Source organism: Nerophis ophidion, linkage group LG19 (genome assembly GCF_033978795.1).
Source record: "Nerophis ophidion isolate RoL-2023_Sa linkage group LG19, RoL_Noph_v1.0, whole genome shotgun sequence".
In the NCBI taxonomy this organism is placed as follows: Eukaryota; Metazoa; Chordata; class Actinopteri; order Syngnathiformes; family Syngnathidae; genus Nerophis; species Nerophis ophidion.
Genome location: NC_084629.1, coordinates 3941058 through 3959503, shown reverse-complemented (window position 1 = coordinate 3959503; position 18446 = coordinate 3941058). Strand labels below are relative to the sequence as shown.

Here is an 18446-nt window from a genome sequence, read left to right as displayed (position 1 = left end):
AAAACTCACCATCAGGACTGGCAAAAATTGCCATCTAATAAAAATGAAAAAAAAAAAAAATTGCGCTCTAGCGCCCCCTAGGGAAAAAAAACTGACAAAACTGCTTGTAACTTCCGTTAGGAATGTCGCAGAGACATGAAACAAAAACCTCTATGTAGGTCTGACTTAGACCTAGATTTCATACATTGACACCTTTCAGCGAAAATCAACAGGAAGTTGGCAAAAACCCCTTCAAAACAAAAGTTTTCTAAAACATGTCGTTTTTGCCTCTTTGAGATGTAATTTGACCCCCTTAAAATGCTTCAAAACTCACCAAACTGGACACACACATCAGGACTGGTGAAAATTGCGATATAATAAAAAAACAAACCCCAAAACTCAAAATTGCGCTCTAGCGCCCCCTAGGAATAAAACACAGACAAAACTGCTCTTGGGAAGAAAACACAGACAAAACTGTTTGCAACTTCCGGTAGGAATGCGGTAGAGACATGTACTGTAGGTCTCACTTAGACCTACATTTCATTCATTGACATCTTTCAGCAAAAATCAACAAAAGTTTTGTAAAAACCTGTCACCTTTTTTCAAACATTATCTCCTCTGAGCGCGTTCATTGTGTCTGCTTCAAACTACTACAGGAGAGAGATTGAACTCTACTGATTAAAAGTAGACGAAAGAGTTTTTCTAACTGCTCCGGTTTTGATTTTACAAGCCTTCAAAGTACTGCTGCGCTGCTGCCGTCTCAAGATGGCCGCTTAAAAGCAGGAACCACCGGCGTGACCACACAATGCAGAGAAGGTAGGTAATGTGCAGGTAGAGGTAAGTTGACTGGGTGAAAGAAGGAGGCACCAGTTTGACACCAGGATACAGAGAAGGTAGGTAATGTGCAGGTAAAGATATGTTGTCTGGGTGATGGCAGGAAGCACCAGCGTGTATGGGTGAAAGAAAGAAGCACCAGTGTGACCCCAGGATGCAGGGTAGGTAGGTAATGTGCAGGTAAAGATATGTTGTCCGGGTGATGGCAGGAAGCACCAGCATGTATGGGTGAAAGAAAGAAGCACCAGTGTGACCCCAGGATGCAGGGTAGGTAGGTAATGTGCAGGTAAAGATATGTTGAATGGGTAAAGGCAGGAAACACCAGCAAAAGTCGGTCCCGTCCATCGCTGCTTGCAGCTTTAATGATTATTATTATTATTATATGTCGTGTTATTAATAAACTGCCTGCATCTCAGTGTTGTTAACATCTCTTTATTATAAAACTACTCTCACTAGGAAGTCATTCTCCACCCGTTTCGCCGCACCTCTATGACATCATCACTGGTTGACTCTGTAGTTCTTATTAACCAACACCGATACACCACAAGCAGGGCTGCACCTGGCTAAATTGGGGCCCCGACCAGACTTGTATTTGGAGCCCCTTTCTCAATACGTAAAATGTTCACATTTTTGTTTCTCATTTATTCTTGAAACTATTTTTAGACTTTTTAAAACCAAATTTAATTGTAATATTGTACTACACCGAAATTGATATCTGATCTTGGTCCGATACGAGCAAAAAAAGGTGAGAAGCACTATTGAATTCAATAAATATTTGTATATTTAATCACAAAGTTCCCTTTTTTGCTTATCGTCGTCTTTGCCAACGAATGTTCAATAAAAGCCAAAGTTCAATTTTAATCTGCATTTTTAAGTATTTGCATTGTTTTCTGCATGTGAAACTATAAGTAGTCTAAAAAAAAATAATGTGTTCATATTCTCCTAATCTTGTGACCAGAAAATAAGCCATCATGGGGCCAAAGAAAGTTGCAAGTATGAGGCTGATAAAAAAAGGTGAGAAACATTATTGAATTCAATAAATATTTATATATTTAGAAACAAAGTCCCTTTTTCACTAATCGCCGTCTTTGCCAACAAATGTTCAATAAAAGCCAAAGTTAAATTTTATTCTGCATTTTAAGTATTTGCATTGTTTTCTGCATGTGAAACTATAATGTGTTTATATTTTTCTAATATTGTGACCAGAAAATAAACCATCACAGGGCCAAAGAAAGATGCAAGTACCAAGTTGATAAAGGCGAGAAGCACTATTGAATTCAATAAATATTTGTATATTTAGAAACAAAGTTCCTTTTTCACTCATCGCCGTCTTTGCCAACAAATGTTCAATAAAAGCCAAAGTTAAATTTTATTCATCAATTTTAAGTATTTTCATTGTTTTCTGCATATGAAACTATAAATACTCTTAAAAAAATGTATGTTATATTGTGACCAGAAAATAAGCCATCATGGGGCCAAAGAAAGTTGCAAGTACCAAGTTCATAAAGAAGGTGAGAAACACTTCAATTAAAAAATATTTGTACAATTAATAACAAAGTTCGTTTTTCGCTCATCGCCGTCTTTGCCAACGAATGTTCAATAAAAGCCAAAGTTCAATTTTATTCTGCATTTTTAAGTATTTGCATTGTTTTCCGCATGTGAAACTATAAGTAGTCTAAAAAAATAATAATGTTGTGTTCATATTCTTCTAATCTTGTGACCAGAAAATAAGCTATCATGGGGCCAAAGAAAGTTGCAAGTGCCAGGCTGATAAAAAAGGTGAGAAACATTATTGAATTCAATATGTTTGTATATTTAGAAACAAAGTATAGCTCGGTTGGTAGAGTGGCCGTGCCAGCAACTTGAGGGTTGCAGGTTCGATTCCCGCTTCCACCATCCTAGTCACTGCCGTTGTGTCCTTGGGCAAGACACTTTACCCACCTGCTCCCAGTGCCACCCACACTGGTTTAAATATAACTTAGATATTGGGTTTCACTATGTAAAGCGCTTTGAGTCACTAGAGAAAAGCGCTATATAAATATAATTCACTTCAAAATTCACTTCACTTTTTCACTCATCGCCGTCTTTGCCAACAAATGTTCAATAAAAGCCAAAGTTAAATTTTATTCTGCATTTTAAGTATTTGCATTGTTTTCTGCATGTGAAACTATAATGTGTTCATATTTTTATAATATTGTGACCAGAAAATAAACCATCACAGGGCCAAAGAAAGATGCAAGTACCAGGTTGATAAAGGTGAGAAGCACTATTGAATTCAATAAATATTTGTATATTTAGAAACAAAGTTCCCTTTTTGCTCATCGCCGTCTTTGCCAACGAATGTTCAATAAAAGCCAAAGTTCAATTTTATTCTACATTTTTAAGTATTTGCATTGTTTTCTGCACGTGAAACTATAAGTAGTCTAAAAAAAAAAAAAGTGTTCATATTCTTCTAATCTTGTGACCAGAAAATAAGATATCATGGGGCCAAAGAAAGTTGCAAGTACGAGGCTGATAAAAACGGTGAGAAACATTATTGAATTCAATAAATATTTGTATATTTCATAACAAAGTTCCTTTTTCACTCATCGCCGTCTTTGCCAACAAATGTTCAATAAAAGCTAAAATTCCATTTTTTTCTGCATTTTTAAGTATTTGCATTGTTTTCTGCATGTGAAACTATAAATAATGTGTTCATATTCTTCTAATGTGAGCAGAAAATAAGCCATCATGGGGCCAAAGAAAGTTGCAAGTGCCAGGTTGACAAAGGTGAGAAACACTATTCAATAAAAAAAAATGTATATTTAATAACAAAGTTCCTTTTTCACTCATCGCCGTCTTTGCCAACAAATGTTCAATAAAAGCTAAAATTCCATTTTTTTCTGCATTTTTAAGTATTTGCATTGTTTTCTGCATGTGAAACTATAAATAATGTGTTCATATTCTTCTAATGTGAGCAGAAAATAAGCCATCATGGGGCCAAAGAAAGTTGCAAGTGCCAGGTTGACAAAGGTGAGAAACACTATTCAATAAAAAAAAATGTATATTTAATAACAAAGTTCCTTTTTCACTCATCGCTGTCTTTGCCAACAAATGTTCAATAAAAGCCAAAGTTCAATTTTATTCATCAATTTTAAGTATTTTCATTGTTTTCTGCATGTGAATTTTTTTATTTTTATTTTGCGTTCATGTTTTATATTCTTTTAATATTGTGCAAGTCTACCCAATGTACACGCGCGCACACGCACGCGCACTGCTTCACATGTCTCCATCAGTGGTTTTCGCTTCTAATCCTCTTAGGGGGGGGAGGGGGGGGGGGTGCAAAGCTTTCACTTATTGCGTCGTCCACTTTCCCTGACGTGTGCGCATGCGCGCGCGTGCTTTCGCCTGGAGGGGGAGTTCTTAGCGTCCATGCCGCTTGTTTGCCTGCAGAGAAGCCGCGTCCAGCCGGAGGGAGCCCATGCGGTTCTTGCCATGACTCCACCCGCCCAGCTGAGCCTCCTCGCGGCGTGGATCTTCCTGTGGCTGCTGCAGCGCAACTCAGGTACTTTTCAACCACAAGTACTTTCTTCCATGTCTTTGATGTACTGACACTGAACACATGGCTGGAGGAAGATACTATTATGTTGTGCTCCCTCGGACATAATGCATGATGATATTAATAACATAGGTTGGTAGTTTTGGAAGTTTTTAATGGCTTTGTGTTCTGTAACCTGTTGCATCTTTCAAAAAGTGCTTCATTATCCTCCCCATGGACACCATAATGAAGCAATTGTCATTTTTACTTGGTTTTTCCTTGTTATTGACTTTATTCTTGTAAAATGATGTTGTTTCCCCTCAGACATAATGCATGATGATATTAATAACAACATAAGTTGGTAGTTTTGAAAGTTTTTAAATGGCTTTGTGTTCTGTAACCTGTTGCATCTTTCAAAATGTGCTTCATTATCCTCCCCATGGACACCAGTGTTGTTATTTGTGAGGAAGCAATTGTCATTTTTACTTGTTATTGACTTTATTCTTGTAAAATTAGGTTGTTGTCCCTCAGACATAATGCATGATGATATTAATAACAACATAAGTTGGTAGTTTTGAAAGTTTTTAAATGGCTTTGTGTTTTGTAACCTGTTGCATCTTTCAAAATGTGCTTCATTATCCTCCCCATGGACACCATGATGAAGCAATTGTCATTTTTACTTGGTTTTTCCTTGTTATTGACTTTATTCTTGTAAAATTATGTTGTTTCCCCTCAGACATAATGCATGATGATATTAATAACAACATAAGTTGGAAGTTTTTAAATGGCTTTGTGTTCTGTAACCTGTTGCATCTTTCAAAAAGTGATTACTATCCTTCCCATGGACACCATGATGAAGCAATTGGCATTTTTATTTGTTTTTTCCTTGTTGTGGACTTTATTCTTGTAGATTTATGTTGTTGTGGTCCCTCAGACATAATGCATGATGATATTAATAACAACATAAGTTGTAAGTTTTTAAATGGCTTTGTGTTCTGTAACCTGTTGCATCTTTCAAAAAGTGATTACTATACTTCCCATGGACACCATGATGAAGCAATTGGCATTTTTATGTGATTTTTCCTTGTTGTGGACTTTATTCTTGTAGATTTATGTTGGTGTGGTCCCTCAGACATAATGCATGATGATATCAATAACAACATAAGTTGTAAGTTTTTAAATGGCTTTGTGTTCTGTAACCTGTTGCATCTTTCAAAAAGTGCTTCATTATCCTCCCCATGGACACCAGTGTTGTTATACATGATGAAACAATTGTCATTTTTGCTTGTTATTGACTTTATTCTTGTAAAATTATGTTGTTGTCCCTCAGACATAATGCATGATGATATTAATAACAACATAAGTTGGTAGTTTTGGAAGTTTTTACATGGCTTTGTGTTCTGTAACCTGTTGCATCTTTCAAAAAGTGCTTCATTATCCTCCCCATGGACACCAGTGTTGTTATACATGATGAAACAATTGTCATTTTTGCTTGTTATTGACTTTATTCTTGTAAAATGTTGTTGTTGTCCCTCAGACATAATGCATGATGATATTAATAACAACATAAGTTGGTAGTTTTGAAAGTTTTTAAATGGCTTTGTGTTCTGTAACCTGTTGCATCTTTCAAAAAGTGCTTCATTATCCTCCCCATGGACACCAGTGTTGTTATACATGATGAAACAATTGTCATTTTTGCTTGTTATTGACTTTATTCTTGTAAAATGATGTTGTTTCCCCTCAGACATAATACATGATGATATTAATAACAACTTAAGTTGGTAGTTTTGGAAGTTTTTACATGGCTTTGTGTTCTGTAACCTGTTGCATCTTTCAAAATGTGCTTCATTATCCTCCCCATGGACACCATGATGAAACAATTGTCATTTTTACTTGGTCTTTCCTTGTTGTTGACTTTATTCTTGTAAAATGTTGTTGTTGTCCCTCAGACATAATGCATGATGATATTAATAACAACATAAGTTGGAAGTTTTTAAATGGCTTTGTGTTCTGTAACCTGTTGCATCGTTCAAAAAGTGCTTCATTATCCTCCCCATGGACACCATGATGAAGCAATTGTCATTTTTATTTGTTTTTTCCTTGTTGTGGACTTTATTCTTGTAGATTTATGTTGTTGTGGACCCTCAGACATAATACATGATGATATTAATAACAACATAAGTTGTAAGTTTTTAAATGGCTTTGTGTTCTGTAACCTGTTGCATCTTTCAAAAAGTGCTTCATTATCCTCCCCATGGACACCAGTGTTGTTATACATGATGAAACAATTGTCATTTTTGCTTGTTATTGACTTTATTCTTGTAAAATGATGTTGTTTCCCCTCAGACATAATGCATGATGATATTAATAACAACATAAGTTGGTAGTTTTGGAAGTTTTTGCATGGCTTTGTGTTCTGTAACCTGTTGCATCTTTCAAAATGTGCTTCATTATCCTCCCCATGGACACCATGATGAAGCAATTGTCATTTTTACTTGGTCTTTCCTTGTTGTTGACTTTATTCTTGTAAAATTATGTTGCTGTCCCTCAAACATAATGCATGATGATATTAATAACAACATAAGTTGGTAGTTTTGGAAGTTTTTAATGGCTTTTTGTTCTGTAACCTGTTGCATCTTTCAAAATGTGCTTCATTATCCTCCCCATGGACACCATGATGAAGCAATTGTCATTTTTACTTGGTTTTTCCTTGTCATTGACTTTATTCTTGTAAAATTATGTTGTTTCCCCTCAGACATAATGCATGATGATATTAATAACAACATAAGTTGGTAGTTTTGGAAGTTTTTAATGGCTTTGTGTTCTGTAACCTGTTGCATCTTTCAAAATGTGCTTCATTATCCTCCCCATGGACACCATGATGAAGCAATTGTCATTTTTACTTGGTTTTTCCTTGTTATTGACTTTATTCTTGTAAAATTATGTTGTTTCCCCTCAGACATAATGCATGATGATATTAATAACAACATAAGTTGGTAGTTTTGAAAGTTTTTAAATGGCTTTGTGTTCTGTAACCTGTTGCATCTTTCAAAAAGTGCTTCATTATCCTCCCCATGGACACCAGTGTTGTTATACATGATGAAACAATTGTCATTTTTGCTTGTTATTGACTTTATTCTTGTAAAATGATGTTGTTTCCCCTCAGACATAATACATGATGATATTAATAACAACTTAAGTTGGTAGTTTTGGAAGTTTTTACATGGCTTTGTGTTCTGTAACCTGTTGCATCTTTCAAAATGTGCTTCATTATCCTCCCCATGGACACCATGATGAAGCAATTGTCATTTTTATTTGTTTTTTCCTTGTTGTGGACTTTATTCTTGTAGATTTATGTTGGTGTGGTCCCTCAGACATAATGCATGATGATATTAATAACAACATAAGTTGTAAGTTTTTAAATGGCTTTGTGTTCTGTAACCTGTTGCATCTTTCAAAAAGTGCTTCATTATCCTCCCCATGGACACCAGTGTTGTTATACATGATGAAACAATTGTCATTTTTGCTTGTTATTGACTTTATTCTTGTAAAATGATGTTTCCCCTCAGACATAATACATGATGATATTAATAACAACTTAAGTTGGTAGTTTTGGAAGTTTTTACATGGCTTTGTGTTCTGTAACCTGTTGCATCTTTCAAAATGTGCTTCATTATCCTCCCCATGGACATCATGATGAAACAATTGTCATTTTTACTTGGTCTTTCCTTGTTGTTGACTTTATTCTTGTACAATTATGTTGTTGTCCCTCAGACATAATGCATGATGATATTAATAACAACATAAGTTGGTAGTTTTGGAAGTTTTTAATGGCTTTTTGTTCTGTAACCTGTTGCATCTTTCAAAATGTGCTTCATTATCCTCCCCATGGACACCATGATGAAGCAATTGGCATTTTTACGTAATTTTTCCTTGTTGTTGACTTTATTCTTGTAAAATGATGTTGTTTCCCTTCAGACATAATGCATGATGATATTAATAACAACATAAGTTGGTAGTTTTTAAATGGCTTTGTGTTTTGTAACCTGTTGCATCTTTCAAAAAGTGCTTCATTATCCTCTCCATGGACACCAGTGTTGTTATACATGATGAAACAATTGTCATTTTTACTTGGTTTTGACATTAATCTTGTAAAATGAGATTGTTTCCCTGCAGACATAATGTATGATGATATTAATAACAACATAGGTTGGTAGTATTGGAAGTTTTTAATGGCTTTTTGTTCTGTAACCTGTTGCATCGTTCAAAATGTGCTTCATTATCCTCCCCATGGACACCATGATGAAGCAATTGTCATTTTTATTTGTTTTTTTCCTTGTTGTTGACTTTATTCTTGTAAATGTATGTTGTTTCCCCTCAGACATAATGCATGATGATATTAATAACAACATAAGTTGGTAGTTTTGAAAGTTTTTAAATGGCTTTGTGTTTTGTAACCTGTTGCATCTTTCAAAATGTGCTTCATTATCCTCCCCATGGACACCATGATGAAGCAATTGTCATTTTTACTTGGTTTTTCCTTGTTGTTGACTTTATTCTTGTAAAATGATGTTGTTTCCCTTCAGACATAATGCATGATGATATTAATAACAACACAAGTTGGTAGTTTTTAAATGGCTTTGTGTTCCGTAACCTGTTGCATCTTTCAAAAAGTGCTTCATTATCCTCCCCATGGACACCAGTGTTGTTATACATGATGAAACAATTGTCATTTTTACTTGGTTTTGACATTATTCTTGTAAAATGAGATTGTTTCCCTGCAGACATAATGCATGATGATATTAATAATGGCACACGTTGGTAGTATTGGAAGTTTTTAATGGCTTTTTGTTCTGTAACCTGTTGCATCTTTCAAAAAGTGCTTCATTATCCTCCCCATGGACACCATGATGAAGCAATTGTCATTTTTATTTGTTTTTTTCCTTGTTGTTGACTTTATTCTTGTAAATGTATGTTGTTTCCCCTCAGACATAATGCATGATGATATTAATAACAACATAAGTTGGTAGTTTTGAAAGTTTTTAAATGGCTTTGTGTTCTGTAACCTGTTGCATCTTTCAAAATGTGCTTCATTATCCTCCCCATGGACACCAGTGTTGTTATACATGATGAAGCAATTGTCATTTTTACTTGTTTTTTACTTGTTATTGACTTTATTGTTGAAAAATGAGGTTGTTTTCCGTCAGATATAATGCATTAAGATATTAATAATAGCACAAGTTGGTAGTATTGGAAGTTTTTAAATGGCTTTGTGTTCTCTGACATGTTGCATCTTTCAAAATGTGCTTCATTATCCTCCCCATGGACACCATGATGAAGCAATTGTCATTTTTACTTGGTTTTTCCTTGTTGACTTTATTCTTGTAAAATTATGCTGTTGTCTGTCAGACATAATGCATGATGAAATTAATAACAATATAACATTCTCATTGAATTACACATTAAACTGTATGTAACCTTGTTCAAAAATAATTACCTTTTTAGATACCTTATTTATCACATGCACTATATGAGCTTTCCATGTCAACTTTCACAAATCTGATTGCAGACACCTTCTCAATTTGCACATTTTTTATGAATAAACTAACTTCTACCTTTCTATTTTTACTGAATACCATGCATTTTAGTCTTTTCCAAATTTAAAGGTAATGTTATTGACATCAAACCACGATAAATGATGAAGCAATTGTCATTTTTACTTAGTTGTTCTTGTTAAATCACTTTATTTCTTGTAAAATTAGGTTTCCCTTCATAATAATAACATTGTATTCTTGTAAAAAGTGCAATTTCCCCCCCCCACAATATTTTGTAACAGTACTTATCATCATCATTTTTCATTACTTCTTTTTATTCCTTTCATAAGGAACGTACAGTTCACACTTTCATTGTTTTTTTGTTTTTTATACATTTCCATGATCACAAAGCAGCAGATGAAAGAATAATATTCTTATATTTATCTGCCCCCTTTTTTAACCTTTGTCTTGTGTTAGGGTCGGCACCGACCCGTTTTAGTTTTTAAATGCATAAAAGCACCACATACATCTATTTTTTTGCATCAAGGCTTTTTGACTTTGTCAGGAACCTCTTTGTCAACAAAATAAAACATTTTAATTTTTTCCACTAAATTATAAAATGCTCTGGTAGAAATTATGCACTTGGTGTTGTTAGGGTCGGTTTCGACCCAGTTCTAAAAATAAGATGATAAAGCAATGATAAGAGCCAAAACTGAACACACTGACAGCCAGCTCCTCTCCCAATCATGTGAGCTTTAGTGGATTCTCATTTTACCTTGTAATCCTGTACAAAAACAAACAAAAGACGGACACGAAAAGTGTCACTTTTTGCCACTCTGATTTTGTTTTTTTATTAGTTTTGGAACTAGTAATCTATTTCTCTTGGTTTCATTTGCTTGATTGGTTGTTGTTTGTTTGATGTTGGATTTCTGTTGCCGAAAAAAATACGTTTTAGCCTTTTTGTTGAAGTAAATATATATGGGTCGAAATTGACCCGTAACACCATAGATGTTACTATAGTTAAAATTCTTAAAATGAAAAAATAAATAAAACACATTTATTTAAGAGATGTGTTCTAATACCCCTTAGTAATAGTTAGGTAACACAACAACTTTTTTTTTATTTATATGATTCTCTTGAGGTTCGTTTTACCATTTTTAAAAATCGAAATCGAGGGGTATACTGACAAAAAAAGGCCCAATGGCCCGAACCAAAAATATTAAAACCAATATTTTCAAGGATAAGGAAGCCTAACAAGGTAACCAAGAGATGAGAAACAAATTGGATGATAGATAATTGTTTTTAGTGTATTTTACAGCTGATTTAAGACATGGGTCAAAACCGACCCGTTAACATAAGAGATGGTAACAGAAAGCTAACACAACAGGAAGGTTAACACAATTTATTTTAGCTGACTTTATCACTGTTGCCTCCACCAACAACACCCGAACTCCAACATACATTTTAATTTTTCGTTTAAGCATTTTCACAGAAATCGGTTTGATATCGTGCCAATTGTCTCTTTTTGTAACTCTTCTTGAATTAAAAAAAAATTCTTGCAACTTTTGAAGTCTTTCTTTAGAGAATTCCGACCTATGTTGGCAATGTTGGATATTTCAAGTTCTGTGATGAAGCAATTGTCCTTTTTACTTACTTTTTCTCGTTAATGACTTATTCTTGTAAAATTACGCTGTTTTCCCCTCATAATAATAGCACTTTATTCTAAAAATTCTAAAAAAAAATTCCTCCACAATATTTTGTCACAGTACACCTATTGTAATCTAGTGAATAATAATCTAGTGCATAACATTTATTACATGCATAGAAACTATCACCTGGTCCTTTCCTGCCCTCATATTAAAACTACATATATATTGTTTATTCTCACCACTTTTTATAAAATTGCAACTTTATCGTCATATTATGTCACACTACAATAAGTTTTATCAATCAATCAGTGTTTATTTATATAGCCCTAAATCACAAGTGTCTCAAAGGGCTGCACAAGCCACAGCGACAGTTTACTGTCATACGATTGGTTTGGTAAAATAATGTTTTAAAATATATTTTAATTTTCCTCAATATTGTAACGTAGCAACTTATTTTTCATAGCATTTTCTTATGACTTTTTCCTCATAAAATTGAATTTTTATGTGAGATTTTAAAAAACAATCTTGTTTATTTGCAAAATGCATATTGCACATACCAACTATAAGTACAAGCTATTCTATTTTAAAGAAGCAGGTTAAAAGTACATTTAATTATAAAATACAGACCCAAACAACCCCAACCCATTTTTGTATTTATTTTAATTAATTTTCATTTTAATTGAATTTTTTTTTATATATAATTTCAAACATTTTCAGTTAAAATAACACTTTTTCCTCAATATTGCCAATGTATTCTTTTAACAGTATACAACTTTTATTTGAGATATTTATAGTTATATTATACGCTAATTAGCTATTTATTGTACTTATTTATTTTAGATAGTTCTATTTGAATTAATTTTTGTAGTCTTGTAAAAATGCATTTTTCTGTGAAAATTAAATTGCAACTTTATTCTTGTAACAGTGTACATTTTTTATATAAGGTATTCATATTTTTAGATTTGCTATTTACTTACTGTATTTATTTTATTTAAATGATTCATCTTCATAAAATTACAATCTTAAGACGTTTTCCTTAATATTGTCATTTGTAACAGTCTGTAACTTTTATTTATGATAAAGGTGCATACATATAAGCTATTTAAATGATTTATTTATTTTGATTAATTAATTTATTCAATTATTTATTGTTGCAGAATTCTAAAATGTTTGTGTCAAAATGAATGTTGCAACTGTATTCTTGTAAAAGAATACAACTTTTATTTGAGATATTTATAGTTATATTACATGCAAATTTCCTATTTATTTTCTGTATTTATTTTGGTCAAGTTTATTTTAAAATAAAGTATTTATTCTTTTAAATCACAATTTTTCTGTTAACATGAACACTTTTTCCTCAATATTGTAACTTTATTATAGTGGCAGTACATAACTTTTATTTGAGATATTTATAATATTACATCGATTTGACATTTAATTACTCTATTAGATTTTGATGTAATTATTTATTAGTGTAAAATCACAAACTTTTGTGTTAAAATCAAGACTTTTTCCTCAGTATTACAACTTGTAACAGTATATGTCTTTTATTTGTGGTACAGTTACATACAAATAAGCTAATTAATTATAGTATTTTTGATTGATTATTCATTTGTTTAATTATTTATTATTGTAAAAATACATAACAAATGTCCATCAAAATTAAGACTTTTTCTCAATATTACAACTTGTAACAGTATATGACTTTTATTTGTAATAGTATCCCACAAATTAGCTATTTGATTACTATATTTTTTAGATGAATTGTTTTAATTGATTATAAATTAATTGATCATTTTTGTATTTATTGCATGCAATTTTTCTCTTTATTTTCTGAATGATTTTAATAAAAAAAATTTTGAAACAATGTATTGTTGCAAAGTTACATTTTCTGATAAAATGAAGACATTTTCCTCAATATTGCAACTTTATTCACGTAACAGTATGCAACTTTTATTTGACATACTTTTAGTTTGTTTAAAGATTTTCTGTTTAACTATTGTATTTATCATTAAATGATTTATTTTGTAAAATTTCAACATTTTTCTGTTAAAATTCAAGCTTTTCCTCAATATTGTAACTTCATTCTAGTAGCAGTATATAACTTTTATATGAGAAATGTATAGTCTTGTATAGATCTGCTACTTAATTACTGTATTTATTCAATTTTAATGTAATTGTTAGCGTAAAAATCACAAACATTTTTGTTAAAATCAAGACTTTTTCCTCAATATTACATTTAACAGTATGTCTTTTATTTGGGATATGGCTGCATATGTCTGTGCAGCCCTTTGAGACAGTAGTGATTTAGGGCTATATAAGTAAACATTGATTGATTGATTGATTGAAATAAGCTGTTTAATTATATTATTTATTTTTTGTTGTATTATTAAAGTATTTAATCTTGTAAAAATAAAATTCCGTCAAAATGTAGATATTTTTTCCTCAATATTGCAACTCTTAACAGTAAATGACTTCCATTTGCAATATAGTTGCATACAAATCACTTATTTAATGAATCATTGTTTTATTCAATTATTTATTCTTGATTTAGTCCTCAGCTTCTGCTCTACACACACACACACACACACACACACACACACACACACACACACACACACACTACATGGACGGTGATCACCCTCCTATTCGAAACATTAATTTCCTCTGAATCATAACCTTTCATTTTAGTTGTGATTTAAATATATTTTACTTAGATTTTTACTTTAATTCAACTGTAAAAGTTGACACACACCTGAATTTAGAAAAGGGTTTCCCAAAGACACTGAAACGTTTTTGAGTCGCTGATTGTCACAAATGTAAATGTAATTAATATTTATTCCCCTTTTAAGCTTACTGACAGTGGTTTTCTGACGTGTTCCTGAGCCCATGTGGTGATATCCATTACACATTGATGTCGCTTTTTGATGCAGTACTACTTGAGCGATCCAAGGTCCGTAATATCGCTTACGTCCAGTGATTTCTCCAGATTCTCCGAACCTTTCGATGAAATTACGGACCGATTGATCGCAATTAATCACACTAAATGATTTGCTTGCATAAAAGCAACTCCAATGTTTTGAGTGCATCATGATGTCGTCCAGGAACATTTCTTAAATGTTGTTCCTGAATGCACCACATTTATCTGCTCAAAACTGGGTAACAGGTTCATCTAAAGCAGGGGTCACCAACCTTTTTGAAAGCAAGAGCTACTTCTTAAGTACTGATTAATGCCAAGGGCTACCAGTTTGATACACACTTAAATAAATTGCCAGAAATAGCCAATTTGCTCAATTCATCTTTCATAAATAAATCCATACATATAAAAAATGGGTATTTCTGTCTGTCAATCAGTCGTACATTTTTTTTCCTTTTACAGGTTTTTTGTAGAGAATGATGAAAAAAACACTTAATTGAAGGGTTTAAAAGAGGAGAAAACAGGAAAAAAATGAAAATTTAATTTTGAAACATAGTTTATCTTCAATTTCGACTCTTTAAAATTCAAAATTCAACCGAAAAAAAGAAGAGAAAAACTATGTAATTCGAATTTTTTAGAAAAAATTAAAAAAAGAATTTATGGAACATCATTCGTAATTTTTCCTGATTAAGATTAATTTTAGAATTTTGATTACATGTTTTAAATAGGTTAAAATTCAATCTGCATTTTGTTAGAATATATAACAAATTGGACCAAGCTATATTTCTAAGAAAGACTAATCATTATTTCTTCTAGATTTTCCAGAATTTTTTTTTTTAAAGAAATTCAAAAGACTTTGAAATAAGATTTAAATTTGATTCTAAAGATTTTCTAGATTTGCCACAATAATTTTTTTGAATTTTAATCATAAGTTTGAAGAAATATTTCACAAATATTTTTTGTCGAAAAAACAGAAGCTAAAATGAAAAATTTAATTAAAATGTATTTATTATTCTTTACAATGAAAAAATAAATGTACTTGAACATTGATTTAAATTGTCAGGAAAGAAAAGGAAGGAATTTAAAAGGTAAAAATATATGTGTTTAAAAATCCTAAAATCATTTTTACGGTTGTATTTTTTCTCTAAAATTGTCTTTCTGAAAGTTACAAGAAGCAAAGTAAAAAATTAAATGAATTTATTTAAACGAGTGAATACCAAGTCTTTAAAATATTTTCTTGGATTTTCAAATTCTATTTTGAGTTTTGTCTCTCTTAGAATTAAAAATGTCGAGCAAAGCGAGACCAGCTTGCTCGTAAATAAATCAAATTTTAAAAAATAGAGGCAGCTCACTGGTAAGTGCTGCTATTTGAGCTATTTTTAGAACAGGCCAGCGGGCGACTCATCTGGTCCTGACTTACGTCTGCATGGACCTGATCTCTGACCAGATAGCAACTTTCTGCTAATCATCCGCAGTTAAAGAAGACGTGTGAGGATTTGGGAGACTCGTGCTAAACAAAGCATCAAATGATCAGGTTTATGCATTTAAGTGTGAGCTTGCGGTCTTTAAAAAAACAACTTTTTTTTAACAGTGTTCAATTTGTGATGTCACAGATTGACGGACGTACTTATGTGGGCATTCTAGGTCATGTTCTTTGCCTGTGCGGCCCCTGTTCTCTGCTCTCTGGGGCCCTGTCATTCCTTTCCGTCTTGCCCTCGTTTTGTCAACATGAGCCAGTGCGAAGCCTTTAAAGTTTTCAGAAAAAGACGCCGCCGTTGGGACATCACAACTTGGCTTGCGTTCGAATAGTCGAAGATTCAATAATTCAATTCAGAGAAATCCGATTCGACTCTCAACCTTTCCCTTGAATCATCAGCCCGGATACTTTACCACTTTGCATCGGTCCATCTGAGATGAGCTCAGGCCCCAGCGAACCGGCGGCGTTTCCGGGTGTTGTTGATAAATGGCTTTCGCTTTGCATAGTAGAGTTTTAACTTCCATCCATCCATCCATTTTCTACCGCTTATTCCCTTTCGGGGTCGCTGGCGCCTATCTCAGCTACAATCGGGCGGAAGGCGGGGTACACCCTGGACAAATCGCCACCTCATCGCAGGGCCAACACAGATAGACAGACAACATTCACACACTAGGGCCAATTTAGTGTTGCCAATCAACCTATCCCCAGGTGCATGTCTTTGGAAGTGGGAGGAAGCCGGAGTACCCGGAGGGAACCCACGCATTCACGGGGAGAACATGCAAACTCCACACAGAAAGATCCCGAGCCTGGATTTGAACCCAGAACTGCAGGAACTTCGTATTGTGAGGCAGACGCACTAACCCCTCTGCCACCGTTAACTTGCACTTAGTATTTTAGGCTTCATATAGCGCCACACATTTTCAATGGGAGACAGGTCTGGACTACAGGCAGGCCAGTCTTTTACTATGAAGCCACGCTGTTGTAACACTCGGCTTGGCAATGGTCTTGCTGAAATAAGCAGGGGCATCCATGATAACGTTGCTTAGATGGCATGTACCTTTCAGCATTAATGGTGCCTTCACAGATGTGTAAGTTACCCATGCCTTGGGCACTAATGCACCCCCATGTCATCACAGATGCTGGCTTTTGAACTTTGCGCCGAGATGGTTCTTTTCCTCTTTGGTTATGAGGACACAACGTCCACAGTTTCCAAAATAATTTGAAATGAGGACTCGTCAGACCACAGAACACTTTTATACTTTGCATCAGTCCATCTTAGATGAGCTTGGGCACCGCGAAGCCTCCGGCGTTTCCGGGTGTTGTTGATAAATGGCTTTCGCATTGTATAGTAAATAAATGATAAATGGGTTGTACTTGTTTAGCGCTTTTCTACCTTCAAGGTACTCAAAGCGCTTTGACACTACTTCCACGTTTACCCATTCACACACACATTCACACACTGATGGAGGGAGCTGCCATGCAAGGCGCTAACCAGCACCCATCAGGAGCAAGGGTGAAGTGTCTTGCTCAGGACGCAATGGACGTGACGAGGTTGGTACTAGGTGGGATTTGAACCGGCCACTCTTCCACTGCGCCACGCTGTCGTATAGTAGAGTTTTAACTTGCACTTACAGATGTAGCAACCAATTGTACTTACTGACAGTGGTTTTCTGACGTGTTCCTGAGCCCATGTGGTGATATCCATTACACATTGATGTCGCTTTTTGATGCAGTACTACTTGAGCGATCCAAGGTCCGTAATATCGCTTACGTGCAGTGATTTCTCCAGATTCTCCGAACCTTTCGATGAAATTACGGACCGTAGATGGTTAAAATCCCTGAATTCCTTGCAATAGCTGGTTTGACAAACGTTGTTTCTAAACTGTTCGACAATTTGCTAACGCATTTGTTCACAATGTAGACTCGTCAGACCACAGAAAAATTGCTTTCCACTTTGCATCAGTCCATCTTAGATGAGCTCGGGCCCAGCAAAGCCGGCGGCGTTCCCGGGTGTGGTTGATAAATGGTTTTTCGCTTTGCATAGTAGAGTTTTAAATCGCACTTACGGATGTAGCAATCAACTGTAGTTACTGACAGTGGTTTTCTGAAGTGTTCCTGAGCCCCTGTGGTGATATCCTTTACACACCGACGTTGCTTTTTTAATGCAGTACTGCCTGAGCGATCCAAGATCTGTAATATTATCGCTTACGTGCAGTAGTTTCTCCAGATCCGAACCTTTTGATGATATTACGGACCGTGGATGCTGAAATCCCTAAATTCCTTGCAATTTATTTTTTCTGTTTTTACTTTTTGTAGCTGCATGTAGAAATGGCGCCGCTGAAGTGGCAGCTTGTTGCATCAGCTCTGTGCTCTTTTAATGCTAATGTTTGCCTCTCGTTTTCATGTGTTTTTTTCTACCTTATTTTTGTGGCCTTTTTGAGTCTGCACTGCAACCTCAGCATTTCCCGAATAAATAAAAGTCTATCCTATCCTCGAGCGTGATAATGGGACCTTACACTGACACCTAGTGGCCAGTCAG

General features: G+C 34.1%; 1 protein-coding gene across 1 annotated transcript in view; it reads left to right on the top strand.

Annotated features, from left to right (window-relative positions):
• The first annotated feature begins 4251 nt into the window (after positions 1–4251).
• The window catches only part of LOC133537884 (activin receptor type-1C), a 59925-nt gene continuing 45730 nt past the window's right edge, over positions 4252–18446 (top strand). The window contains exon 1 of the mRNA XM_061879005.1: positions 4252–4357. Coding sequence (XP_061734989.1) covers positions 4288–4357 — 70 coding nt within the window. The 5' untranslated portion in view covers positions 4252–4287. The remainder of the gene's footprint in view (positions 4358–18446) is intronic.